The following is a 27,961-nucleotide window of genomic DNA, read 5'->3' as shown; positions in this document are numbered from 1 at the left end:
ATTCCATCAGGGAGCACTGCAAATCAGATGTCTGCCCTCTCAGAGCCGTAAGCTACAAAGTCATCTCATACCCACTGTGCAACTGGAAGGAAACTATAGCTTCTTAATCCCTGGGTGGCGTTAGTGTCCATTTTGAAAGCCATGTTTGAAAGGGGTAATTTACATGGCAACTAATATGTTGACTTAAAGGGAAGGTCAACTTGGGGCATTAAAAAGGAAAGCTGTGTGTATCTCAACAGTCTACATGGCTTCACAACAACCAATTAGAAGTTTCAGAAAGGTCAGCTTAAAGGGTTAGAAGAAAAACCCTGTCTATCTCAACATGATTTCAAAATAACCAGTTGAAAAAAAAATGTTTTAACAATCTATTAAGCTTGTCATTTGACCTTATGCAAATCGTGAATCAGGGATCATACCAATGTTAACTCATTTTTATCTAGTCCTTCACCTGACACATCTGTGTTCACCAATGTGACCCTGGAGACAAGTCAGGCCTGGTTGTCTAATGTTTTTACAAATACAGATTCTGATTCTGGTAAAGATGAAAAGCATGTATTTAAAATCCTTTAATCTGTAAAAAGTCTGCTTCTGAACGTCTACTATCTTCTATGAGGGTACTTTACATTTTGTATTAGTGTGTAGTGGAAAGGTAATCAGAGATAGAGTAAAAAGCTATGAGGTTATACAAATAGAGTAAACCCGTCATAACAAGCAACATTGGCTAGTGTGGCTGAAATTTAAAGGAAAGCAGGAAAGGCATAACAAGCATCCAAAAGCTAGAAGATTGCTTTGGAGGATTTCTGTGTCTGCAGAAATTCTACGTTGCTTTCTTTCACTAGGGGATGAGGGGATGAGTCATGAATATTTATTTGTAAAATAATCACATCACATACACACATATACATAGATATGTGGTTCTCAACCAGGGATGGTTTTGCCCTCCACCTCCACATGAAATCTAGCGATGTCTGGCAACACTTTTAGTTGTTGCAGCGTAAGGAAGGATGCAACTGACTTCTGGGTAGAAGTCAGGATGCTGTTAAATATCCTACAGTATTCAGGATAGTCCCCCACAATAAGTATTGTCAGGTCCCAAGTGCAGTGGTTGAGCAGCTTTGCTATACACAAGGACATGAACTCACAGTCTGTCAACAACCATGCTGGTGGTGTGATTTGTTGGCTCATCTGTGGCTCATGGAAAGGGCACTGGCTTGGGAGTCTTAAGACCAGGATTTGAAGACTTGTTGCCTCACTTCCCCCAAAGTGTGAGCTTGAGCAGTTTGCCTCTGCAGTAAGAAGCTCTGTTTTATTGACCTGAAAGAATAGCATAAAAACACTGACCATTCAGTTTTCACTGGATGGTGACTTTTGGGCCACTTCTATCCTTTAAGCTGGAATCTGGGACTCTGCTCAAGGTCTTGAGAGTTCAGGAGAAGGAAGAGGTAGATGAGAGCAAGGGGCTGCCTTCCCCTCTCCATTAACTCACAACATGGTCCAGGCGGTGCCCGAGAGTCCTAGCTCCCTTTCACCAGCACAGATGTTCTTTGAGTTCTGAAGGAAGGGAGGGAGGGAGGGAGGGAGGGAGGGAGGGAGGAAAAAGTTGTTGGTAGACCCAATTTATAGTGGAGGGAATGATGACTCTAAAGAATTATGTGAAACCTTGATTGCATGCACATCAGACAAGATATCACAAAACAAATATTTGTAGCTTTGTTTTTAAATCCAGTTAATTTGATGTTTCTCTTTGTTCCTGCTTTTAAAGATTCCACTATATAAATAACCTTTACCAAATAGACAGCTTTATATAAGTTGTCTGCTGGGAGTTCTGTTTTCATTGCTTATTTCTAAGACTATGTACTTCACATTCAGGAAATGGTTTACTTTATTAAGATGTTCAAAGATGTTCATGCTACAAGAATTTGATATATTCTATCAAAATGGGAGCTAATGTTTTATAAATATTCTTTTACTTATGGAAGAGAAAATAGATTGTGTGGCAGGATGGAAACAAACAGACATCACCCAAGAGTTCTGCAGCTGTTATTTTGAACAGATGAATATAGACATCAAATATTTACCAAGATCCTTCAAATGCATAGCCAGTGTTGAGTGCTATGATGGCCACTTTGGTCTGAGGATGCACTTGGTTCCATGCAAACTCCCAAGTGGAGGTTCTAAGCAGGGTCAGACTCACTGTATGAATTATTCACTCAGGAAAATAAATACAGTGGGCCTAGAACCTAAATAAATGATACCAAGCCTAATAAGACAATGGGTATAATAAAAACAGAAGCATACTCAAGCTCACATTTCTGTTCTTTGTCACTTAGGGATGATCAGAAGGATTTATTTATGGGTAACTGTTTGGAGAACCCTCTCCCTCCATGAGACTGGTGCCTGCAGGGCTTAGATGAATAATATTATAACATATTCATCAGCTTCTTGGATTCACCATAGAGGAGAAAGAATAGGAGATTGGGGGGTGGATTACTGAGGTGATTTCCTGCAGTGGACTGAAGGGGTGAGATCCAGAGTGCAAACAGAGACTTTGACTTCCTCTCGAACTAGAGTAATAGATGCACATTGGTTATATGGGTCCAGATGCAAGTAAATTAGAAGATGGTGGAAGAGCATGTGTAATTTCACTCCAGACTCTCTCCCCAGTCTTAACGAAATAGGAAGCAATTTCATATGCTAGGATTGAGGAGGGACTGGAGGGACTGGAGGTCTGAGGGAAAAGGAGATGGGTGCAAGAAAGGGGAACTGATAGACCAGCAATGTTGCAGGATGGCAGGGCATTCCAGAAGTTTTATTTGATATTAGTATCCAGGAATTTAAATTGCAAAATAACCATCCTGGCAGCTCAACCCTACTAAAGCAAAATACATTATTTTACACTTTAAATTCTCCATGTCTGGTGAATCCAAATCTCCTCTCACTAGAGTTAGGGTTTTCTAGTTGAGTTCAGTGGTAGCAGAGAGGGACACGGCAGCGGAGAGTATATTTCTGGTAACCATAATAATGGCCTCCCAAGCATGACCATGCCCTTGTCCCTGGAACCTGTGACTGTGTTACCTGACATGCCAAAATGAACTTTGCGGATGTTATTCATGAAAGTCCCTAAGATAGTGAGACTATCCTGGATTATCTGGGAGGGCCAAAACTAACGACATGGGTACTTCAAGGAAGAGAAACTTTCCCAGCTGTAGTCAGAGATATGACTAGATGCTATGTTGCTGGCTTTGAAGATGGATGAAGGAGCCACAATCCAAGGAATGAAAGTAACCTCTAGAAGCTGGAAAGGGCAAGGGAACAGATTCTCTCTGGAGCTTCTAGAAAGGACTGCACCCCTGATGACACCTTGATTTTAGCCCAGTGAGACTCATTTCAGACTTCTAACCTGCAGAAATGTCAGATAATAAATTTGAGTTCTTTAAGTGACTAAATTTGTGGTCATTTGTTGCAGCAGTGACAGGAAACTAACACAGTGTCCAGCGGAATGATTGCAATCCCAGACCATGAAATCTGAATTGGCTAGAGTACAGAAGTTAGGAATAAATGTAAAACACTTACATTTTCTAATAAGAAGAATCTATAAAAATGAAGATGTCAATTATGTCATTCATAATCTATAAACTGAATGTGATTCCAAAAAGCATACCAACAGAATTTGTTTCTGTAATATAAATAAATTGATCTAAACATCATCTGGGCAAATAATTATGTGAGAGTAGAAAGGGAAAATATGAAAAAGGTCTAATGAAAATGATATCATCTATCCATTTATTAAAATGTCATAAAACTAAAGCAATTAAAGAGTATTGTACTACTTCACAGTAGACACATCAATGGAGATAACAGAGTTCAGAAACGAACTGAAATAAATATGAGAACTATGCCATGATAAATATCGCATTTCTTGTCATGGGGGAAATAATGGATTATTATTGTACTTGCTACAATGAGACAACCATTGAGGAGAAAAGGCTAGATTCTTACCTTACTCCTTACATCTATATAAATTGATATGAAACAAAGAATTGAAGATGAAAAAGATGAAACTATAAATGGACCAAACCAAACCATAGCTGGATATTTATATATTTTTACATTGGAGAAGTCACTACCCAGAAAACATAAAGAGAGTGATGCATTTCACTACATTAGAAAAAGAAGCATCTGTGTTGCCAGCAATTAAATAAATAGGAATTTATAGCACATGTAACAAACAAAAAGCTAAGTTCTCTACTATAGAAAGCTTTGTTACAAATTAATCTAAGAAAAAAATAATTAAAATATAGACAAATTACAAATAGCTCACAGAAAAAGAAATACAAATAATTTATAAATATTTGAAAAGATGCTTACCTTCATATTCATTAAAGAAATGCAAGCTAAACTCCAAGGGGATTTTTTTTTTATATTAGAATGGCTTCAAACATTGGATAATGTCCTTTATGGGAAAACAGACACTGTATACTGTTAGTAGAAATCTAACTGTGGTAGCAACTTGCAAGGCAACTTGGCAACATGTAATTTTTAAATAGCCTAACAATTCTACTACTAAGAGTGTACGTCACAGATACATATTTCTATTAGTTGAGGTAGGGTAACCACTCTGTGCTTTAACATTATAAAAGTTTCTTTTGTGCTCAGGCACCATCTGGTATAGGTTGGCCATGGGGTTCAGGAGAGTGGACTCTGCTCTAAGCAGTGATTCAGGGACCTAGGATTCTCACACATTGTGGCTCCCCACTCCTCTCTATATACATTCAACCATGAGACACACAAACTAAAACTGAATAACTTTTCCATAAACCTTATAAGGTGACTGATGAGCTTGGTTTATTACCCCTACTAAATTTAACTTATTTTGAAAAGGGTCTTTAGAAGATGCTATAGATATAACATATGATCTCACCTATAAGTGGAACTTAACAAAACAAACAAGCAAGGAAAATATAACCAGAAACATTGAAATTAAGAACAAACTTACATAGAAAACTGTACTTGAACAACAATTAAAATTTATAAAAAAAGAACAAACTGACAGTAACAAGAGAGGAGGTGGGAGGGGATAGTGGCGGAAAAGGGGGAAGGGTTGTCAAGGAACATGTATAAAGGACTCATGGACAAAGCCAAAGGGGGTAGGATCGAGGGAGGGATGTGGGAATGGCTGGGGTAGGGTGTAGTGGTGTGGGGAAAATGAAGACAACAGTACTTGACAGTACTTGAACAATAATAATAATAAAAAAAAGAAATCCAAGGTGAAAAAAAAAAGAAGATGGTGCAAAGAACCTAGATAAATGTTTAGTGGTATAAATCAGGAGGCCTTTCGGCGGGAGGGATTATATCTATCAATAGAGTGTTTCCTGTGAGTGAGATTGCCCCATGGAGGTATGGAATGCCTTGACATGGTCAAAGGCTGCCTTTGGCATACGCTTTTGGGTCAGACTTTCTACCCTATAACTGGCCTGATCCTTCACAGTGGAACCAAGAAGCAAATGAGGAGAGCATGGTTCAGAAATTAAGCAACACCTAATGGCCTTGCATGAACTTTTCATTTATTCAAAACACATAAACGGAGTACTATTTATATATCAGGTAGTATGTTAAACTCAATTAATATTATTTTGGTAGCATTTAAATACAAATGGTCTAAGGCAAGGATTAGCAAACTGGCCTGCTGGTCAAATCCAGCTCACCATCTGTTTTTGTAAATAAAGTCTTATTGAAATACAGCCATGCTTATTCATTTTCACATTGTCTGTGGCTGCTTTCATGTGACAGTGGTAGAGTTTAGGAGTTATGACAGCCCATATGTTTCACAAAATCTCAAATGTTTGGTGTCTCCTTTACAGGAAAAATTTTCTGACCTCTGAACTATAAAGTAAAATGAAAGAAAGTGGCTGATTTCTGTCACAATCAGTAAAGCATTTTAGTGTAGGCAATGTGGCTTAATCTCATTAGATTGTAAACTAAGTATTTAAAGCCCATTGATTCCATAGGAAAGAAATGCATATTTATTTATTTATTTATTTATTTATATTGTTGTTCAAGTACGGTTGTGTCCATTTTCCCACCACCACTTTCGCCTGCACCACCCACCCCCCCTCCCACCCTCCATCCTACTCTCTTTTGGTTTTCTCCTCAGGTCCTTTATACATGCTCTTTGCCACCCCTTTCCTTTCTTTCCCCTGTTATCTCCCTGGGCAAAGGACCTGACCATATTTATGTTTTGTTGAGTGTTCTTTTTCACTTTTACTTCAGCTAATTTCTGATATCACAGTTGAGGAAGGCTTTGTTTATGTATTTTGAAAACAGTATTGTGGAATGAGGCATAGCTGATGGTTTAAGAAAATGTGGACAACGGCCTAATAAAAGTACTCTGACGCCTCAAAATTGCTCAATTATATGGCTTCCTTATAAAGTGGTCCCTCACCATTGTCCCTTGGGCAATGTGAAACCCAAGTAAACAACTCGGTGAAATCAAGAAAATGATATTTTGGTAGGCTAACACTGCAGCTGTCTTTGGTTTGTGATTTAAATGTTGATTTAAAAAAATAAGGGCAACCTGGTAGGCAAGGGAATTGAGCTTGGGTGTTTTTATAACGACCCTAGAGAGAAAATATAACTATCTTATTTGTATGTTATTCTTGCTGGCAATATTCAGTTGAAGAGGTGATGTGCCAAAACTGTTTATTAAAGCTTTTTTGTATAAATGAAAATGAAGTTGAAATCTGAAGTAAAATCCTTGACTCCGCTATAAGTACCAAATAGGGTAATCAAAAAATGTTAGACCACTGGGCTTAGAGGCCCTCAACAAGGATTTCTATTGTGTGACCTACAGAGCTAGTTGTATCTTCTATGAATCCACAGTTACCTTTTCTGTGATCTTCTTAGAGGACCGTGATTGCCCATCAGGTGAAGCTATATTTCATTTGTCATCGAATCTGGAACGGCCCAATAAACCACTGATTCTAAGCAAATCATTGAGAAAGTGCATGCATTTGTGTATATATACACCCATATTCTCATTTAAAATGAAGCTCCTTCCTTCACTCTTCCCTATTTCTCTAAAGAGCATCAACCACCTTTCTCTCACGTTCCCCAGCATCCCCAATAATGATTTTGAAATAGTCTCAATGCTTTCCCTACTGCTTCGCCCCATGCCCAGTTTCCGAATTTGATCGATGGTCTCACGGGGTTGATGTGAGGCTTAAATTAGGTAATAACCATGATGAGCTTAAAACATCTCCCGACATCTTATATACTCATAATAGAAGGTATCCATCACCATTATCATTAATATTATCATGATCACCATCACCGTGTCACTTTGCCCCTCAAAGCAAGATAATTTGTTATTATGTCTCCCCTTAACAATAGCCTCAGACTGTGCCCTGCTTTGGTCAATTCACAGTTTTCCCCTCCTTCTACCTACCACACCTAAAATCGCCAAGGCTTAGAGTGTATGATTTAAATATAGTTGATCCCCTTCTTTTTCAGTATAAAATAATATGTGTCAAAAGAAAGTAGATAGCATTAGCCACTTACCTAGGCCAAAATCACACCATGTGTATACACCCTTGTCTGATTTTACCTTTTGAACTTGAACTATGAGCTTTGACTTTAAAATGACTAATGAAATTCCCACAATCTGGGGATTGAATTTCCTTGAGTTTACAATCCAGGTATTTCTTTGGGATAAGTGATTTCTGTCTTTTTGTTCTCCTGCCTGCTCTCTTTCCTTCATACCCCAGGAAAGAAATATAGCTTAAGAAAATGAGTGGCCGAAAACCATTTTACTTGCTCTGATATTTGGAAACTTTTGTCTCTGCAAATACAGTGCCTACCTGGTCTAAGTAAAAAAATACCATTTTCAATTTAAGGAATGTGCAATAAGAGATGCAAATTCAGGAGCCCGGAAAGACAGACTAACTCCTTGCTTAGGAAAAGATAACAGCAAGTTTGTCTCACCAGAATATGAGCTTGTAGTTATAGTTTTTTTGTTTGTTTTTAACTCATAGCACTTGAATGTGGAAAAAATGACAGCAAGTAAAATATCCTTCTAGGGCATAATTTGATCATAAGCAGTTATTACAGCAAGCTGTGGTTGTGGAAAAACCATAGTTGAGCTTTTAAACCCATGGCATTCAAGCTACGTGATCAGCTTTCCTACCTCACATTTTGGTAAAATAATGAGACATGCTCAACAAATGAAATAACTCAATGATTTTCTGTAATAGAAAAATATTTAAGATTCAAGAATCTACGTTTCTCTCTTGAAGAAACATTTCAGAACTAATTACCTTGCCAAAATAATTTACACAAAACAGAAAAGGCTTCTTAGTGTTTAATGTAGCTGGAAACATGGTGACCTCCAAGATTTGACTCCCTTTGCAACAGTAAGAGACTCACAGAATGTTCTTACTTTCTGACCACAACTTTGATAATTTCACCACCACTTCAACATGTAAACTGTGGGGATTAGTGCATTTCACAAGTACTTTAGGGAGCCTCAGCTCTGAGAGATGTCTGTGTTGCTTAAGAATACCACGAATATTTTCTACCCTGAGAAACACAGACACTTTGGAAACACATTTTGAAAAAAAATCTAATCCACAAGGTGCTAGCAGGATTTAAAAAAACTGTATTTAATTCATTGGGATTTACACCAAGAGAAATGACTCAATAACCGTATTTGTACCTGCCTTTTATTTCAATCAAGGTTAATGAAAGAGCAGCTAAAGATAAGGTGATATATAAGTGAAAATTTCAACCTATGGATTTGATTAAATAGCCAACAGTCCATAGCATGTAAGATTTCTTTAAAATTATATATATAATGTGTATATACACATTATATGTGTATATATACACACACACATATGAAATTGACTGAATGATAGGGCCAGTTTGGGATTGAATACATTGTTTGCCACTTTTTTCATGTAGGTTGTTTTCTTCCAGAATTCTTATTTGTCACAATCTTGAGCCCTAGTTCTCACTAAATGAACTATCAATCCACTCCCAAATTTATCATTTTCTCACCTTTTTCATATTTTCCAATAAAATGCTTGCTTATTAAAGGGTTGGATTACTGGGAATAAAATATTCAGAGGCTTAGAATAAGAGAGGATTTTTTACACTAAGTAGTCACCATGAGATTTATTGGGGAAAACCCCTAACAAAATAGAGAGGTCATTTGTTATCATGTCTTTGGTTCTGTTTTGCTTGCTTGTTTGTTTTGGTGATTAGGATCCACTTATAGGCAGATCATATGGTATTTGTCTTTTACTGCCTGGCTTACTCCACTTAGCATAACATTCTCCAGTTCCACCCATGCTGTCATGAAGGGTAGGAGCACCTTCTTTGACTCTGCTGTGTAGTATTCCATTGTGTAAATGTACCACCGTTTTTTGATCCATTCATTTACTGATAGGCACTTAGGCTGTTTCTCTGTCTTTAGCACATGTGGCTATTATAAATAGTGCCGCTATAAGCATTGGGGTGCATAGGTTCTTTTGAATTGGTGTTTCAGGATTCTTAGGGTATATTCCCAGCAGGGAAATCAAGAACAAGCCAACAGTACCAGAGGGAGTGGAGGTGGGGGATAATGGGGGAAAGAAGGGGAATGGTCAAGTTAAGGAACATATATAAAGGACCCAAGGACAAAGACAACGTGGAGGGGGGGAATTGAATGTGGGAGGTGGGGGTGGGTAGGGCAGGGGAGAATAATGAGGGAAAATGGGAACAACTGTAATTGAACAGCAATAAAACTATTTTAAACAAGAATTAATGGACAAAATGTATCTAGAAATCTGTTAAATAAATAAGTTACTACTGGGACTACTAAAAAAAAATTAAAAGGTCCCAAGAAGGATAACACTTCATTGTTTAAGACTAAACTCAAACATTAGTCTTTGCAAGCAGAGTTGGGAACAGCCTTCTCACTTTTCACCTACCACCTAGTAAATGTCTCTACTGAAGCATTTTTAATTTTTATTTAATGAGGTGTTCATGCATCTCTGTCTTTAGCACAAAACTGAGTTTCTCAAAGGCAGAGATAGTGTCCATTCATCTGGGTTCATAGAACTAGTTCTGTCTCAACCACAACGTGTACTTAATCAATGTTAGATGGAGGGAGAGATGGAACAATGGGTGGATCAATATATGGGAGTGAGCCCATTTTTTAGAGGAAGATGCCATGTAAACAGGTAACTATTATAGAGTGAATAGCATTCCCAAGACAAGGAAATTGATCGTGTTTTGTGGTGCAACATCCCTGGACACTTTTGGAATAGAGAAGAGATCCCTGCTTTGGCTCCTTTCCTAAATCTCTGGGGTTAAGCTGAGTTCAACTCTTACATCAGAGTATTGTACTAGTACCATTGGTTCCGCGATTCAGGGCTTACTGCCATGCTTCCTGCCAAGAAGCAGAGGTGGCCATCTTCCTGGTAATTACTTCCCTCTTTCTTCCATGGCTTCTCTCTCTTCCCTTTCCTGAATATGGAGCAGACAACTTAAACTAACAGGGGCAATTTTGAGTTCATTCTACTGAGGATGGTGATGGCAGTAACCGGCTCTAATGACCAGCCTGACTTTTCCTGAGATATGATTTTGACTTGGGATTTGGTTGCCCAACTCGCATCAGTCTCTATCTGTTTTCCATTGTTAACATAGTGGGCCAAATAAACGTATTGATACATTTAGGAGACGAGTCATTGGAAAACACTAGAGGTGGAGTATGGGCACAATGAATAGCTCTCAAGTGCCCAGAACCATTAATAATATTACTTCTTTGACAAACCTCCTTTTCTAAACTGGAAATAAAATATCTGGTGTAGGTTTTTTTCTTGCCTTAATTTTGGGAGGTCTGTGGCTTTAGAGCCCTCAAAAGGGAAGTAGATGAAAGTTAAAGGATGAATTTTAGTTTTAGTTAAGGATAAAATATATTTTTAGTAAACACTTATGTAAGACAGCCAAAGATTGTATAACTCACCTAATGTGCATTCATAAATATAATTTAAAGACTATATTTTGCTTTATCAAGATAGGCATGAGAACTTAAATAATAAACAGATTTCTGTACTAATCAATGTTCTTAGATGCAGATGACAAGTACCAAGTCTGAATAGCTTAAGCAGAAAAGGGATTCAGAGAACCTATGAAATAGGAGGCATCTTGAGACAAATTAATCAGCCCTGTGTGAAGACATTACCAGGGCCCTAAAAACAAACCTGCTCAAGTCTCTCAGGTGTCCACCCCCTTTCCAGAAAACACTACACCAGAATGGCAGGTATAGTGGATGTCTTATATTGACCTAGACACTTGTTTTCTTTCAGGTCAGGGAGATGTGACCAGGAAGATTATTTCAATAGTTTCAGCCAGGTGAGAAACTCTGCATTGTGAGTCAGCTTCTTGCCATAAAGTTGAGCCCTCCAGTCTGCAGGTTTCAGAAGTGCATCAGTGAGCAGTAAAACCTTTCTCTTTCTCACATGCTTGATGGATGTTTTCAACCTTTGCTTGAATAAATCCAGTGGCTGGGAGAAAGGACTTTTTAAAAAATAACTTTTATTTGGGAATGATTTCGATTTATAGAAAAGTTATAAAGATAATATGGAGTTCCCTTATGCAATTCACCCAGCTTCCCTTAACAATAGCATATATAACCTAGGTACATTTATCACAACTAAGAAAGCAATATTTATACATTACTGTCAACCAAACTACAGACTTGTTTAGATTTTACCACTGTCCTCACTAATATCATCTGTTCCAGGATTCCATCCAGTATACCACATGCATTTAGCTAGGCATCTTTTCTTTTTCCTTTTCTATGAGAATAACAAACATTTCTTATCCCACACAGTTTTGGAGACTATCTTAGGTTGGGAATATCTGGGGATGTCTTAGCCTTGTTGTTCTGGTTCACATTCTGGCTCATGAGGTTGCTATCAAGCTCAGCTGGGACTGGAGTCATCTGAAGGCTTGACTTGGGTTGGAGAATCAGTGTTCGTGCCCGCTTGTGTGACTGCAGGCTGGAGACTCCAGTCTCCTACCACACAGCCCTGTTTAGCACTCTGAAATAAAAAAAAAGGTAAAAACCTACAGTATCCCCTGAGCCTTCCCTGCGGGCTAAAGAAACTCCATTCATACATCCATTCATTAACTGGTCACCATCAGATGCTATTCCACACCTGATCTGGCCCCTAAAGGAGAAAAAACACTTCATACAAAGAAATAGAAGGCTATTTACTCAAGGAACTTGCTTTATTTCCCCAACTTTAGGAATCTAGTAGAAGGATGTACATAGACATGCTTACATTTCTTTTTTGTTTTGTTTTGTTTTTATAATGTTACAAATTTTTTAAAGATTGTATTTATTCATTTTTAGAGAGGGAAGGGAGGGAGAAAGAGAGAGAGAGAGAAACATCCATGTGCGGTTGCTGGGGGACGTGGCCTGCAACCCAGGCATGTGCCCTCACTGGGAATCGAATCTGTGACACTTTGGTTCGCAGCCCGTGCTCAATCCACTGAGCTACGCCAGCCAGGGCCTTACATTTCTTAATAAATTGAAGGAAATTGTTACTGTGCCCAAAATTCAACCTGGCCTATAAAGGCTCAATAATTTGTAAACATTTTTATATCGTTCTGTTTAAAACAAACTGAGATTAGATATAAATTGACCATTGTGACAAGTGGGGAAATGTGAATAACTTGTAGTTTGTATGTCCCATGGTTTGAGTACACGGCTGCTCTCTAGGTAGAGTTATACGTAGAACAGTGGTTATAAACCAGAGTGGTTTTACCCCTGTGGGACATAGGGTGATGTCCAGAGACATAATTGGTTGTCATAGCAGACAGTGGATGGGTACCCTGATGTGTTGTAAACTGAGGCCAGGGATACTGCTAAGTATCCTACCATGCACAGTACAGTTCTTCAGAACGAGCGTTAGCCAGCTCCAAATATCACTAGTGCCAAGACTAAGAAACCCTGGCATAGATTATGTGCAGCTTCTAAAGGGCTACTTCCCATTCTACCACCCAGTTGTCTCTTTTGTACCATTTTCCTCACTTTTAAACTGAGCTCCCCTCACTGCTGATGAATTCCTTTGGTTTGCATTCTCTGAGAGTCTATTTTTCTGGTCCAAGTAAATAATGAGACAGCTGTGGTTGGGAACAGCAGGGGAGGTAGTGCCAAAAAGCATTCCTTCAGACTTTTCTCAACAGGAATTTTTTGAAGATTTGCAATAAGCTAGAAACTTCCTTTTCGGGTGGGACAGAGTTGCAAACTCCAAGGCTTGCCAGGTGTGCAGTGGCCCAGACAGCCCAGGTGTCTCTGCTGGCCAGGGGGCAAGTGTAAAGAATGTGAGAACCACCCCTGCCAACTTTTCCGTATTCCTCAAGAGGGTAGAAGTCCAGATATGTATATGAACCTACCAAGATTTTGCATTAGAGCTCAAGTTTTTATAAATCACTATAAGGGTAAATACCCAAACAGTGGGGGAATAAATATGGTTACTTTGCATCCACTAGGCTAGTTCTTGGCCTGTGTCTGTAGAAACATTAAGGTTTTGTCCCTAGAAGACATTTAGTGTTTTCCTTTATTTCATATCTCAGGGCAGGTGACTTCTTGTTTTTTTCCAGTAATGTAATCTTTATGGAGCTCTACAAGTGAAGAGCTTAAATGTTGATGCCCTGTTCCATATCCAGGTGCACCTGTGAATTTAGGCTGACTATATACATTCCCTGTGACTGCCTTGGTAAGGAATGAGCCTTAGCATCTTCATGTTCATCACTCATACTTTTGGGAGGGCAAAATCCTAATGACCCTCACAGATGAACATCCATTGTTTTGAAATAACTCCAGAGCCATCTCTCATGATGCAGAGATAAAGTGACCTTACAGAAAGGATTCTGAGCTTCTTATCACAGATATCTGGATTCTGCTCCTATCTAGCCCTCTCAAGACAAAGCTGGGCTTTTGGGAAAGAGCTGGCATTTTACTTTAAATTGCAATTCCAACACCTACCAGTCCTTTGCATTTCGGACCATTTGCTTTAGTTCTGATTTTCAGTTCCCTCCACTGTGAAATGAGTCAACCAAAAAGCTACCTCTGTTGATTGCATATTGATGTATATTAGGTAATATACATGCAAAAATGACTCATGCCAATTTTGGTGAATTAGAGCTTAAAGTTGTATGTTTCTCTTTCCCTTCTAACTCTGTATTACCTTGTTAGTCCATATATCTGGCCTTTAATGTCACATCCCTCAAATAGGCACATTTTCCTCACTACGGCACAAGTAGAGGTTAAGAGCACCAGCTTTCTTGTTGGATAGTCCTGAGCACAAGTTCTGAATTTACTGCTTCCCAACTTCTGCCCTTGGGCAAGTTACTTAACCTTTTCTAAACTGAATTTCTTCATCTGTAAAACAGGAATAAATAATAGTGTGGGCTTCATATACCTGTGAGGATGTAATAAGGTCACGGATACTAAGCACTTAGCTTATAGTACATGCTCAATAAACACGAGGTGTTCATTTCTACTGTATGCCTGTGTCACAGAGAAGTCATGGTGGTCTGAAGAGATCATAGGCATTTAGATATTTAGAAAAGTTAAATATCCAAGAACTCTTTTGTGAAAAAAATAACTTTCTTGTGCAAGACTTTCTTGCTGAGTTTTCAGACCTATTCAGTTAATGTAATTATAATGTTTGTGCCATTCTGTTAAAATGATAGTCTTTTGATATTATTTTAATTGAGGAATAACATATATATAGAATAATGTGCATAAATATCAATGTACACAAGTACAACTCAATAGATTCTTAATATGTATAAATCATGTAACCACCAATCAGATTAATATATAGAACATTCCCAGAAACCCAGAAGGCTCCTTTATGCCCCCTTTCAGGCACTATCCATTCCCTCAAAGTAACCCTGACTCTTCTATCACCAATTGAATCAATTTAATATGGAAAATACTGTTTCATAACCCATATTCTCTGAATCTGATCACCTTAAAATTAGCAGTTGTGTACTTCATTGGTCCTGGGTTCTCTTAGAACCAACCCCAAACCTCCACCTTACTTCTGACCATGGGCGGAGCTAACAAGTCCTCGTGGTGTGCCCCACTCTGTGCTATTGACTTGGAGGGAGACAAAAGCCTAGAAGACATGGTTGTGCCCTCAGAGAGCTTCTAGTCTAGTTAGAGAAACAAGTCTTCAAATGGAACTCCAACTGACAGTGAATGAATGAGTTCATGAAAAGCATAGTCTAGAGGAGAAATCTCATGTTTTCTTGTTCTCAACCCTCTTGAAGACCCTGTGTGGTACTGGTCACCTCCAAAAGGACACTCAGATCAACCACACTCTATACTGATGATTCCTTTGCTTTGGGGTCACTAGTATGTGGAGGGCTTGCTATGTTGCCATGTGCCATTGTCCTGCATGTGTGGGGGACATGTCCTGTCTGTGTGTTGGAAAGGAGGGTACATGAAATCCAATCCCCAAATTCTTGTTCCCAGAAACCTTTGATTAGGACCTGTGACCCAAGTTCTCTCTACAGCTCACTGCTGCCTGTGAGACAGTGCACACCATGGAAGCAGTTAGCAAGCATATGCTTGTTACCATTTGCACTGTAAAACATTGCTGGGTAGTATTGATAATTAGGAAGCTTAAATTCCTATAAAATATGGAATGGCACTTATTACACTTATTGCCATCCGAGGCACTGGTTGCACATAAACTGTTCTGTGTGGTTGCACATAATCTGTCAGTCTCTAGGGCAGCTTTTCTATCATCTATGGGAATAAACGACAGTGTTCAAAAACTGGAAACTCAAAAAGCAGACTGCTAATTGATCACAAGGGCAAAAAGAAGGTAGCAGTTTCATTTCATAGCTCTGGTCATTTTCCTGATGATTTTAAATGATGAAATGCATAAAGTAATGTATCATTTCACATTATTGCACGTCACCCATCATTCTATCGCATTCCTGTTAGTAACATTCACCTCTGTCTTATTAAATGAAAGATAATATTGTTGTAAATAATTAAGCTTTTTTAAAAAATTATAGGCCAATATTGACAAAGGTCACATTTTTCCTATAAGGAGGCTTTAAGAAAATATATGGAATTTTGGAGTTTGAAATCCATATTATCCTTGTGAGACTATGTAAGCTCTCTTGGTGGTAGGAATATAAAGTAGCAAAAACTACTTTGAAAAGATTTCACTGTTATCTGCCCAAACCTATAAGATTGCATACACACTGACCTGGCAATGTAGCTTTTACACATATCCACTAGAACTGTGGTTCTCAGACTTTTAGTGTGAACCAGAATCCCCTGAAGGGCTTGGTAAAACACACACTGCTGATCCCCACCCCAGAATTCAGTAGATCTGGGATGGAACCATAGAATTTGCATCTTGAACAAGATCCCAAACAATCCTGATGTTCTTGGTCCTAGATCCACATTTTAAGAACCATTGTCTTAGAGAGATTCTTGTACATATTCATAAGAAGATATGAACAAAATTTTTCAAAGACATTGTTCCTAATAGTCCCAAGCTAGAAACAACTCACATTTCCATGTACCGTTCAACAGGTAAATTAACTGTGGTATATTCATACAGGAAAATACTGAATAGCAAACAAAATGAGTGAATTCCATCTACCTGCCTCAAAAGGATGAATTTTAGGAAGTGTTGATGAAAGAAATAAATGAAGCAAGAAAGAATACCTACACAATGTGATTCTGTATATGTGAATTCAAAAGCAGGAAAAAAAAGTATACTTTTTGTAAATGCATACATTGATGGTAAAACGGAGAGAGAAAGAAAGAGAGAAAAGAAAAGAAAAGAAAAAAGAAAGGAAAAGAAAAGAAAGGAAAAGAAAAGAAAAAAGAAAAGAAAAGAAAGGAAAAGAAAAGAAAAGAAAAGAAAAGAAAAGAAAAGAAAAGAAAAGAAAAGAAAAGAAAAGAAAAGAAAAGGAAAAAGAAAAGAAAGAGAATTGAGTATTGCAAAAATCAGACCAGTGATGACCTGGGTTGAGGGACAGGGAGGCACATACAGGGCTTCTTGGTATCAGCAATAGTCTACATCTGAACTTGGCTGTTCATTATGTGGGAGTTGGCTTCCTAATTATTATTTAAACTGTACATTTGTATTTATACAATTCTGCATATATGACATACCCCCTAACAAAGAAGTTTATAAATCATTTTATGTCAAAAGAAAATGTCCCCTATTTTATATTTGTTCTGGTTCTTTTTAAAAATCATTATTTATTGTTATTCTATTGCAGTTGTGCCAGTTTTCCCCCTCGGCCCCCCACCCCCTGCTCCCACACGAATCACCAATCCAAAAGAACCCGTGCACCCCTAGGTTCCTAGCAACGCTATTCACAATAGCCAAGTGCTGGAAGCAGCCTAGGTGCCCATCAGTAGATGAGTGGATCAAAACTGTGGTACATTTACACAATGGAATACTACACAGCAGAGAGAAAGAAGGGGCTCCTACCTTTTGTGACAATTTGGATGGAACTGGAGAATATTTTGGTTCTTTCACAGTTTGTTTGAATTGTAGGATATGCCCAATGGTTATGAAAAATAAATCTTTTATGCTTTCATGTATCATTTAGTTATTCTTCCAGGTCAACTATTAAAATGAAGGAATGATAGTATTTTTTAAATAAATATACTTTTGTTATGGTCAAATACATTTGGTGGTAGTGATAAACAAAGTGTTAACAAAGTAGAAGACCTGTCAGTCCTGTTTGAAGAACAGTTTAGAATCTTGTGCAGTTAGTATGTTTATTATCTGTATGTATATAATAAGTCATGATAGTCCCCATAGTTAGATTGTCTTTTAGACATGGAGGGTAAGAACATATACATGATGAAAGAGACTGATGAGTCTTTGCCACAGTTGCAACCAATTTACATAATTTTCCCTATACTAGTCTCACAACTACAAGAGTGAAGACTCATAAACTATTTCCATTTGATGGGTGGAGATCATGTTTGAAATATTTGTTTTTGTTTTTTGAAAGGAAGGAGGTATTGAATGTGCCTGCTGATTATATTGTTATATCTTTTGCCTCCAAAAATTCAGAGAGGTGGAGTTGGGAACATCCGCAGCCCCATGAGGATCTCAGGAATGCTCATTTCTGTTGAAGAATGCATATTTAGTCTTTTCTTGATATCAGTCTTGCTTTTACATTTTATTGGGTTGAGTGTCTTTCTTTACTACGCTTTTTAGTTTATCCCATTAAAAAAAATTTTAATCCTCCTTTTAAACATAAGTTTCCCGTGGCATGGGCTGTGTTTCTCCTATTTGATCACAGTGTGGATTCCCGATTCTCATCTCCCACATGTTAAGTTGACAGCTGCATAATCCCAAAATGCATTCTTGCAATGACTGCCAATATTTTACGATGACATCCCAGGAATTCAATTGCAGCTGCCTGCTGATATGAGTGGTATCTTTATTATTTGGTGAGTTAAACAGACATATTAAGTGCATCTGTTACAAGTACAATATGCTACATATGCCTTACTTATTATAGTGAAAAATTAAAAACAACCCTAATGTCCATCAGTGGGGGAATGGTTAATGAAATTACAGTATATAGCTATACTGTGGAATACTATACAACCTCTCCAAAAAAAATACATCTGAATTTATGTGTCATGGTCCCCATTAAGCACTTTATATGTATTGTTTCATTTATTTTTATAAATATATTTTATTAATTATGCTATCACAGTTGTCCCATTTTGCCCCCTTCATTCCCTTCTACCCTGCACACCCTCTCCCAACCACATTCAAACAAACCAAAGTGACCTCCATCACTGGGATCAATTAGCAACCGTGCAGGCAAGGCACTAGGTTTATTCCATTATCATTTTCTTCATCCTCCCAAAACGCTCATCTTCCTGAATTGTAAAATAATAAAATGTCATACTGAAGGCACATTTTGTTCATCTTAATTTTCTGTATGTCTTTTTTTCTTAGTACAAACATAATACATGTTTCTAAATAACATGTTTCTAAATAACATGTTTCTAAATTTAAACAACATAGAATGGCATTGGGTAGAATGTTTTTTAATATATTTTATTGATTATACTATTACAGTTGTCCCATTTTCCCCCTTCACTCCCCTCCACCCTGCACACCCTCTCCCACCCACATTCCCCTCTTTAGTTCATGTCCATGTATCATAAGTTCTTTAGCTTCTACATTTCCCATACTATTCTTGCCCCCCTGTCTATTTTCTACCTACCATCTATGCTACTTATTCTCTGTATCTTTTCCCCCTCTCTCCTCCTCCCACTCCCCTGTTGCTAACCCTCCATGTGACCTCTATTTATGTGGTTCTGTTCCTGTTCTAGTTGTTTGCTTAGTTTCTTTTTGTTTCTGTTTTAGGTGTGGTTGTTAATAATTGTGAGTTTGCTGTCATTTTGCTATGCATGTTTTTCATCTTCTTTTTCTTAGATAAGCCCCTTTAACATTTCATAAACTAAGGGCTTGGTGATGATGAACTCCTTGAACTTGACCTTATCTGAGAAACACTTTATCTGCTCTTCCATTCTAAATGGAAGCTTGGCTGGATAGAGCAGTAGGTCCTTGCCTATTAGGTCCTTGCCTTTCATGACTTGGAATACTTCTTTCCGGCCCTTTCTTGCCTGCAGGGTCTCTTCTGAGAAATCAGCTGACAGTCTGATGGGAACTCCTTTGTAGGTTACTGTCTCCTTGTCTCTTGCGGCTTCTAGGATTCTCTTCTTCATTTTTACCTTGGCTAATGTAATTCTGACGTGCCTTGGTGTGTTCCTTCTTGGGTCCAACTTCTTTGGGACTCTCTGAGCTTCCTGGACTTCCTGGAAGTCCATTTCTTTTGCCAGAATGGGCAAGTTCTCCTTTATTATTTGTTCAAATAACTTTTCCATTTGTTGCTCTTCCTCTTCTCTTTCTGGTACCCCTATAATTCAGATGTTGGATCGTTTAAAGATGTCCTGGAAGTTCCTAAGCCTCTCCTCATTGTTTTGAATTCTTATTTCTTTATTCTTTTCTGGTTGTATGTTTTTTTCTTCCTTCTAGTCCACTCCATTGATGTGAGACCCAGCTTTCATTCCATCAGTATTGATTCCCTGTGCATTTTTCTTCATTTCACTTATTGTAGCCTTCATTTGTTCATCTAATTTGTGACCAAAATCAACCAGTTCTGTGAGCATCCTGATCACCAGTGTTTTGAACTGTGCATCTGAATGGTTGGCTATCTCTCAGTCGCTTAGAAGTACTGCTTGTGGGGCTTTCAATTCTGCTTGACCCATCTTTTTTTTCCTTTGGTCTGGTCATGCCTGTTATGCATGAGGGACAGAGCCTGAGGTGTTCACCAGGGCCGGGCACCCCATTTGCTGGGTTGTGACACTGTATGTGGGGGCGGAGTCCAAGAGGGAACAATGGCGCTTGCTCTGTTCTCCGTTGGACCTCAGTCCTTTCCGCTGCTTCCCCTGAGCAAACTGGGCCCCTCTGGTGCCAATTCCCATGTGGATGGGCTTGTGCACCCCGTGGGACTTTCCAAGGACCGCTCCTGTGAGGCTGGGAGTCTCTCCCTGTGCCTCAACCCCCACAGGTGTTTTCAATCAGTGCCCCAAGGCTCTATTTCCCAGTGCTGGGAGCCTGGGTTCCACGCAGTGCCTTGCTTCACAATCGTTGCCTTTCTGGGCCTGCCCATTGCCACTTCCAACCTGGGGTCTTCCAGCTTCCACCTGGGTGCCCAGGGTCCGCCCATTTCCATCTTGCGTGTCTGGTGCCACTGCTTTTTGTGCCAAGGCCACTCTCTGCCCTGCCACCCGACTCTGCCCTGCCTACCTGTCTAGATGAATGTGTCTATTTTAACTCCTTGGTTGTCAGACTTCCACACAGTTCAATTTTCTGTCAGTACTGGTTGTTTTTTTGTTTCTAAATTTTTGTTGTCCGTATTTTGGTTGTGCGAGGAGGAGGCACAGTGTGTCTACCTATGCCTCCATGTTGGCCTGAAGTCTGTATCATTTTATTTAATTCCCACAACACTATGGAATTCCCACTTTATAGATGAGGACACTGAGACTTGCTCAAGGTTGCAGTTAGTAAATGATATAGCAGTAATTAGATCTGAGTTCTATAACCTCCAAATTCATTTCTTTCTTCTGCTACACTTTACTAGCTTATGAATGTCAAAGCCATATATACTGTTGACTTTCCTTTCATGGAGACTTGATTCAAGATAACATTGTTTGTTTGCTTGCTTAGTTCCTTCACTTTTCACCCAGCCTCCCAACACCCTTCCCCTCTCACAGTTGTCAGTTTGTTCTCCATATCTGTGAATCTATTTCCATTTTGTTTTTTAGCTTATTTTGTTCATTAGATTTCACATATAAGTGAAATTATATGGTATTTGTCTTTCTCTGACTAGCTTATTCACTTAGCATAATTCAACTCACAGGCACAGACATCAGTATGGTGATTAGTAAAGGGACGGGTTGGGGAGGTAGAATAAGGTAAGGGGGGATAAATGTGATGGAAGGACACTTTGAGAGTAAACATGCAGCACAGTGTTCAGTTAATGTATTATAAAACTGTACACCTGAAACATAGATAAGTTTATTAACCAATGTCAACCCAATAAATTCAATAACAGATTTTTAAAGATTACATTGGTTTGCATAAACATGAAAAATAGGAAGAGAATTATCTAATAGTAAAAACAAATATATCTAAAGTATCAAAGCTAAATTACTTCCCAAGGAGGTAAGTTTCCTGTACATTCCATGATTAAAACAAAAAAGAACATATACATATACAAATATTCTAGAGATGTGTGTAATCCAAGTCAGGGATTTTCTTGTATTTTCAGATTGGTTGCTCTGTTTAAAATGTCAGATTATGAGTGAAGTAAGTGAAAAGTCATACTTTTGCTCTAACAAGGTTATTTTTTCAATTGTTTTTCAAGTACAGTTTTCTGCCTTTTACTCCCATTCCAGCCAACCGCCCCCCCCACAACCCTCCTCATCTCCCTACCATTTCCACCCCCTCTAGTTTTTGTCCACGTGTCCTTTATACTTGTTCCTATAAACCCTTTCCCTTTTCCCCTGAAATTCCCTCCCCTCTCTCCTCTGGTTAGCCTGTTCTCTATTTCGGTGTCTTTGGTTATATTTTGCTCACTTGTTCGTTTTGTTGATTAGGTTCCTCTTAAAGGTGAGATCATATGGTATCTGTCTTTCACTGCCTGGCTTATTTCACTTAGCATAATGCTCTCCAGTTCTGTCCATGCGGTCGCAAAGGGTAGGAGCTCCTTCTTTCTTCCTGCTGCATAGAATTCAATTGTGTAAATGTGCCATAGTTTTTTGATCCATTCATTTACCGATGGGCACCTAGGCTGCTTCCAACACTTGGCTATTGTAAATTGTGCTGCTGTGACAGTTGGGGTGCATAGGTTCTTTTGGACTCGTGTTTCAGGGTTCTTAGGATATAATCCTATCAGTGGAATTGCTGGGTCAAAAGGCCGATCCATTTTTAGTTTTCTGAGAAAATTCCATACTGTTTTCCATAGTGGTTGTACCAGTCTGCAATCCCACCAACAGTGCACTTTTCTCTACAACCTCTCCAACACTTGTTGTTTGTTGCTTTGTTTATGATGGCCATTCTGACTGGTGTGAAATGATATCCCATTGTGGTTTTAATGTGCATCTCTCTGATAGCTAGTGATACTGAACATCTTTTCATGTGTCTCTGGACCCTCTGTATGTCCTACTTGGAGAAGTATCTGTTCAAGTCTTTCGCCCAATTTTTAATTGGGTTGCTTGTCTTCTTAGGGTGGAGTCATGTAAGTTCTGTATATATTTTGGAGATTAAACCCTTGTCTGAGGTGTCATTGGCAAATATGTTTTCCCATACGGTTGGTTCTCTTTTTATTTTAATACTGTTTTCTTTAGCTGTACAGAAGGTTTTTATTTTGATGAGATCCCATTTGTTTATTCTTTCTTTTATGTCCCTTGCTCTAGGGGACATATCAGTAAAAATGTTGCTGTGTGAAATATCTGAGATTTTCCTGCCTATGTTCTCCTCTAGGACTTTAGTGGTGTCACAGCTTATATTTAAATCTTTTGTCCACCTTGAGTTTATTTTTGTGTATGGTGTAAGTTGGTGCTCGAGTTTCATTTTTTTGCACATAGCTGCCCAGTTCTCCCAACATCATTTGTTGAAGAAGCTATTTTTATTCCATGTTGCTGCCCCCTTTGTCGAATATTAATTGACCATAGAGACTTGGGTTTATTTCTGGGCTCTCTGTTCCATTCCATTGGTCCATGTGCCTGTTTTTATGCCAGTACCAGGCTGTTCTGATTACTGTGGCCTTGTAATACAGTTTGGTATCAGGTATTGTGATCCCTCCTACTTTGCTCTTCTTTCTAAAAATTGCAGCAGGTATTTGAGGTCATTTATGGTTCCATATAAATTTTTGAAGTGTTTGTTCTATGTCTGTGAAATATGCCATTGGTACTTTAATAGGTATTGCATTGAATGTGTAAATTGCTTTGGGTAGTATGGACATTTTGATGATGCTAATTCTTCTGACCCATGAACATGGTATATGTTTCCATTTGTTTTTGTCTTCCTTGATTTCTTTCTTCAGTGTTGTGTAGTTTTCTGCATACAGGTCTTTTACCTCCTTGGTTAGATTTATTCTAACAAAGTTTTTGATAATGTAAAATATTACTTGGGGCAGTGTGGGGCGTGATGGGGTGAAAATGGAGACAGCTGTACTTGAACAACAATAAAAATAAATAGATAAAAATACTTTCAATGTACAGTAGTCTAAAAAATGTATTACTTGTATGCTTGTTTTTAACAACTTTTCATTCTTTTAATATTTATAGATGGACAAAAGAGGAAGAAATCTTTGAGAAAGAAACTGGATTCACTGGGGAAGGAGAAAAACAAAGACAAAGGTAAGGGACAGAAGTGAATACATCTTCCATGGAACATGATGGTTGAATTTGGTGGGGTTTTTGAATTGCAAAGATTTATGTGGTTCAACTCTATTATGTAAACTGGATTTCTGTGATGGAATGTCATTAAGGACTGTTTGGGGCTACTCCTTTGTGTTTGAGTGGCCCTGTACTGAATTGATGAGTTCAACTGGTTTGGGCAAAGTGTGACTTCAGCCAAGTTTATGGTTCCAATTATGATTCTGGCCAATCAGCTATGCATAGAGAGAACCTGAGTTGAGTAGCCATGGATAGCATCTCTAACATTAACCAGCTGTCTGGCAAATCCAGATATTTGGGCAGGGCTAGTTGAATGAGAAAGAGTTTGGATTCGCCTGCCATGACTACTAAAAAAAAACAGTCTCATCTTCATGGATTACTGAAGATGAGCCATTCTCAGCATTTTTATGCTAGATCATAGCATACTTATTCTTTGCCCTGTGTGTGTTGGGAACTGTTGACTATATCCATAGTGTTTTGTGTCCCCTTTTATGTCTATTTAGGGAATTGACACTTTAGCCACTTTTTCAGAGGTATTTATGGTCATTTCAAGCAATACTCACTGAGTCCACACGGTAGACACCTGGCCCCCATTAGCACAGTACAACTTTTTTGTGTTTGTTTCCATGGTCCCATATGAAATGACTGCTGAGTGGCGTGCTCATGTGAATGTAGTTTCATTTTATGTGACATAGTAAATGAGTGTTAAGTAAGAAGAGCCATATACCTCACCTAGGTGTGCTTTTATATTTCATAACTATTGAATTTCTGCTTGAAACCTAATGGAAGACAATAAACTGAAGATATAATAAGTAAATGCACTGTAATCAGTATTGGAGAACACAGAGTCCACATCATTAATCTCGGACTCCACACCCATATTTTGAACCATGCCTAAAGGGTCATGACATTTGCTTCTTTGGGATAAAAGAGATAAAGAAGTCTGAAGAATGGAAAACCAATGCTTTACTTCCCATAGAGCATGATTTGTTAACCTTGGGACTATTGACATTTTAGACTGGATAATTTTTTGTTGCGGGGACTATCCTGTACATCATGTGAGGTGTTTTGTAACATCTCTGGCTTCTCCCCACTAAACAGATGCCAATAACACCTCCCCCTACCCAAATAACTCTAGACATTCAGATTCTTTATTTCAAACTGGAGGAAAGGGGGTGAACACCCATGATTCCCTACTTCTGACTGTGCAGTAGAATAATTTGTGAAACCTTTTACATTTTCAGCGTCCAATCCCACACCCAGAAAGTCTGATTTCATTGATCCGTAGGTGCACTGGGCATGAGTAATTTTACCAGTACGAATGTGCAACTTCTAAAATGAGAACTCTGGTCCATATTCACCAATAAACCTACCAGGCCATGTCCTATCACAGCAGAAATCTGCTGCAGGAATAATGAAGGTAAAAGGTGCTAACTCTTGGTCCAGCAATCTATCATTGTCAGATAAATTGCATTCTATTTGATTAGTTTGTATGTTCCTGCCCTGATTTTTAAATTAATATTAGCAGTCAGGATAGCTTTTGTAATTAGTTTTTACTCATTCTCTTCCTGTCACAGACCACCTTTACCTGGCTAGATTAGCACATTAAAGTAATGTGTGCTCCTTAAAATTGAATTATTCTATCCCTGGCTGGTGTAGCCCAGTGGATTGAGTGTTGGCCTGTGAACCAAATGGGCACACTGGTTTGATTCCCAGTAAGGGCACATGCCTAGGTTGCCGGCCATGTCCCTGGTTGGGGGCATATAGGAGGAAGCTACACATTGATATTTCACTCCCTGTCTTTCTCCATCCCTTCTTCTCTCTCTAAAAATAAATAGATAAAATCTTTTTAAAAACTAAATAAGTAAAATTGGACTATTCTAGGATGATGATATTTATATAGGGATTTGAATACTCATAATATAGACTTTAGGTGAGTCTTGTGAAGTGCTCATTCAGGCTAGACTAGGCAGAGGAGCATTTTTGTGGGAGATGTTTGAGTTCTCGCAACAGAGGGAGATGTGTGTGTGCTTGCTTATAACATAAAACAGCAGGAAGCAAGAATGTGAGTGAGCACTGAAGGAAGGGCCAGGGGAAGTAATTGAATATGCACTGGGCCACTGTACATTTTTTCCAAGCAAATCGTATTTATATATTATACAGGCTCAGTGAAAACTTGTCAGTGTTCTATAAGGCTGCACAGAGAGCTGACTGGGGAGAAACAGGCCCTGATGATTCCAAAGAAAAGACATTGCCCATGCAACTCGGGAGAAATATCAGGCTTCATGGCAAAGAAGTTTTTTTTTCTTTTTTAAAGTAGCGATGATATTTAAAAAGAAGATATCCTAGGCTTAAGTGAAGCTTAATTGTATGTCATCTTTTCCAAACATAAAGCCCTGTCTATGTCAACACATCCATTGCATGTGTGAGGGGGCAACATGCAGATCTTGCGTAGTTGTAATCAGTTCACATTATTTTCTTTTTGAATATTATCATTTGGGTTCATAACAGTTGCACATGTAAAAAATGATAATCATTTGAATCCAAGAGTAAAATAAGGAAAACAGGAAACTCTAAATGACCTCTTGGTTTAGATCATCTAAAAATAAATAGAAGCATCTTATTAGAATCAAATGGCTTTCCCAATAGAGATTCATTAGATGTTTGGTATGCTTTCAGCAAAAAGAAAGGTGGCAGACCTTTCTTTTAGTATAGTATAGACTAATTAGTATAGACTAATTGATTTGATCAGAATGAATCATGTCCTGTATTTTATTTAATTGCTTGACACAATATACAGCAGATCATGTGACACTTCTGCATCCCTCCTGCCACTTAAGCAGTGTCCATATGACTTCTGATTTCACATAGAAACTAATCCAAGACTGATGCTGGTTCAGAAAACATTTCTTCATACAGAATAGTTCCAAGCCTTTAATTTCTCTTACTTTTATTACTTGGCAACCAACAAACGTTTTTAACCTTTTAGAACTTTCGAAATTTTTTTGCTTTTATCAAAAAGAAATCACCTTCGGGGTAAAAGTTTAAAAATAACTACTTTGTTCCAGTTAATGTGGTTCCTAATCAGAGTGCCAGGGGAATGGGTTTTATTGGGGCATAAGTCTGGGAGATTGGTCCCCTCTACACAACATGTTTTCAGATCATGCCATATATTTATCAACATAAAATCTGGGGATTGTTCAGGTCTGGCACCTTTCTTTTTGCTGAAACCATACATGTCATGTTTTATTGTTCCTGACTGTCTAAATAGGTTACTGCATGTGAGCCGACATATAGGAATACTTGATACAAGTTTATTTTGCATCATATTAAATAGCAGTAGAAAAATCAAGTATTGGTTATCAGTACGTAGGAGTTCTGAAAAAAATGTAGTGAATGCTGTCAATGAACGCTATTACTGGAGATGAGAGAACTAGGGAGGGTGTGATTCCAGAGAAGAGTAGGAAGGAACTACCTCCATAAGCATGAGTGAGTCACAACACAGCTTTTGGTCTATATGCTAAGAATATTGAGACACCATCAAAGTGTGGTGAGGAAAGGGTAGCTTAATGTTGTGTTTAAACAGATTGCCACGACACAATGTAAAACGTGAACTTGGGGTTGGGTGAGACAAAACTGGGAAGAAGCCTGATTCTAGAGCTGGAACCATTTCTGCTGAGGACAAAGTCCAGGATAGGGTGGAGGGAGTAGATGAAAAAGGTGGCACACATGAAAAAGTAAGAGAAGAAGAGAAGGTTAGGAAGATGGGAGGATAGAGAATCAGGTGGCTCATTTAAGTAGATATCCAAGTCATCCAGGATGATGGTAGATTAGGGTGGTCACACCATGAGTCAAAGTCAGGGACAGTAGAAGAAACCAATGAGCAGGAGACAAGGGAAAATTTACAATAGCAAATTT

General features: G+C 38.4%; 1 protein-coding gene across 3 annotated transcripts in view; it reads left to right on the top strand.

Moving 5' to 3' along the window:
• ARHGAP6 (Rho GTPase activating protein 6) overlaps positions 1-27,961 on the top strand; it is a 465,834-nt gene that overhangs the window by 381,001 nt on the left and 56,872 nt on the right. For all 3 annotated transcript variants that reach the window (XM_036017105.1, XM_028523044.2, XM_036017106.1), the window contains exon 3: positions 23,933-24,004. In XM_036017105.1, coding sequence (XP_035872998.1) covers positions 23,933-24,004 — 72 coding nt within the window. The remainder of the gene's footprint in view (positions 1-23,932; positions 24,005-27,961) is intronic.

Source organism: Phyllostomus discolor, chromosome X (genome assembly GCF_004126475.2).
Source record: "Phyllostomus discolor isolate MPI-MPIP mPhyDis1 chromosome X, mPhyDis1.pri.v3, whole genome shotgun sequence".
NCBI classification, from domain to species: domain Eukaryota; kingdom Metazoa; phylum Chordata; class Mammalia; order Chiroptera; family Phyllostomidae; genus Phyllostomus; species Phyllostomus discolor.
The sequence above is the reverse complement of the archived record's forward strand: the minus strand, read 5'-3'. Positions and strand labels throughout refer to the sequence as shown.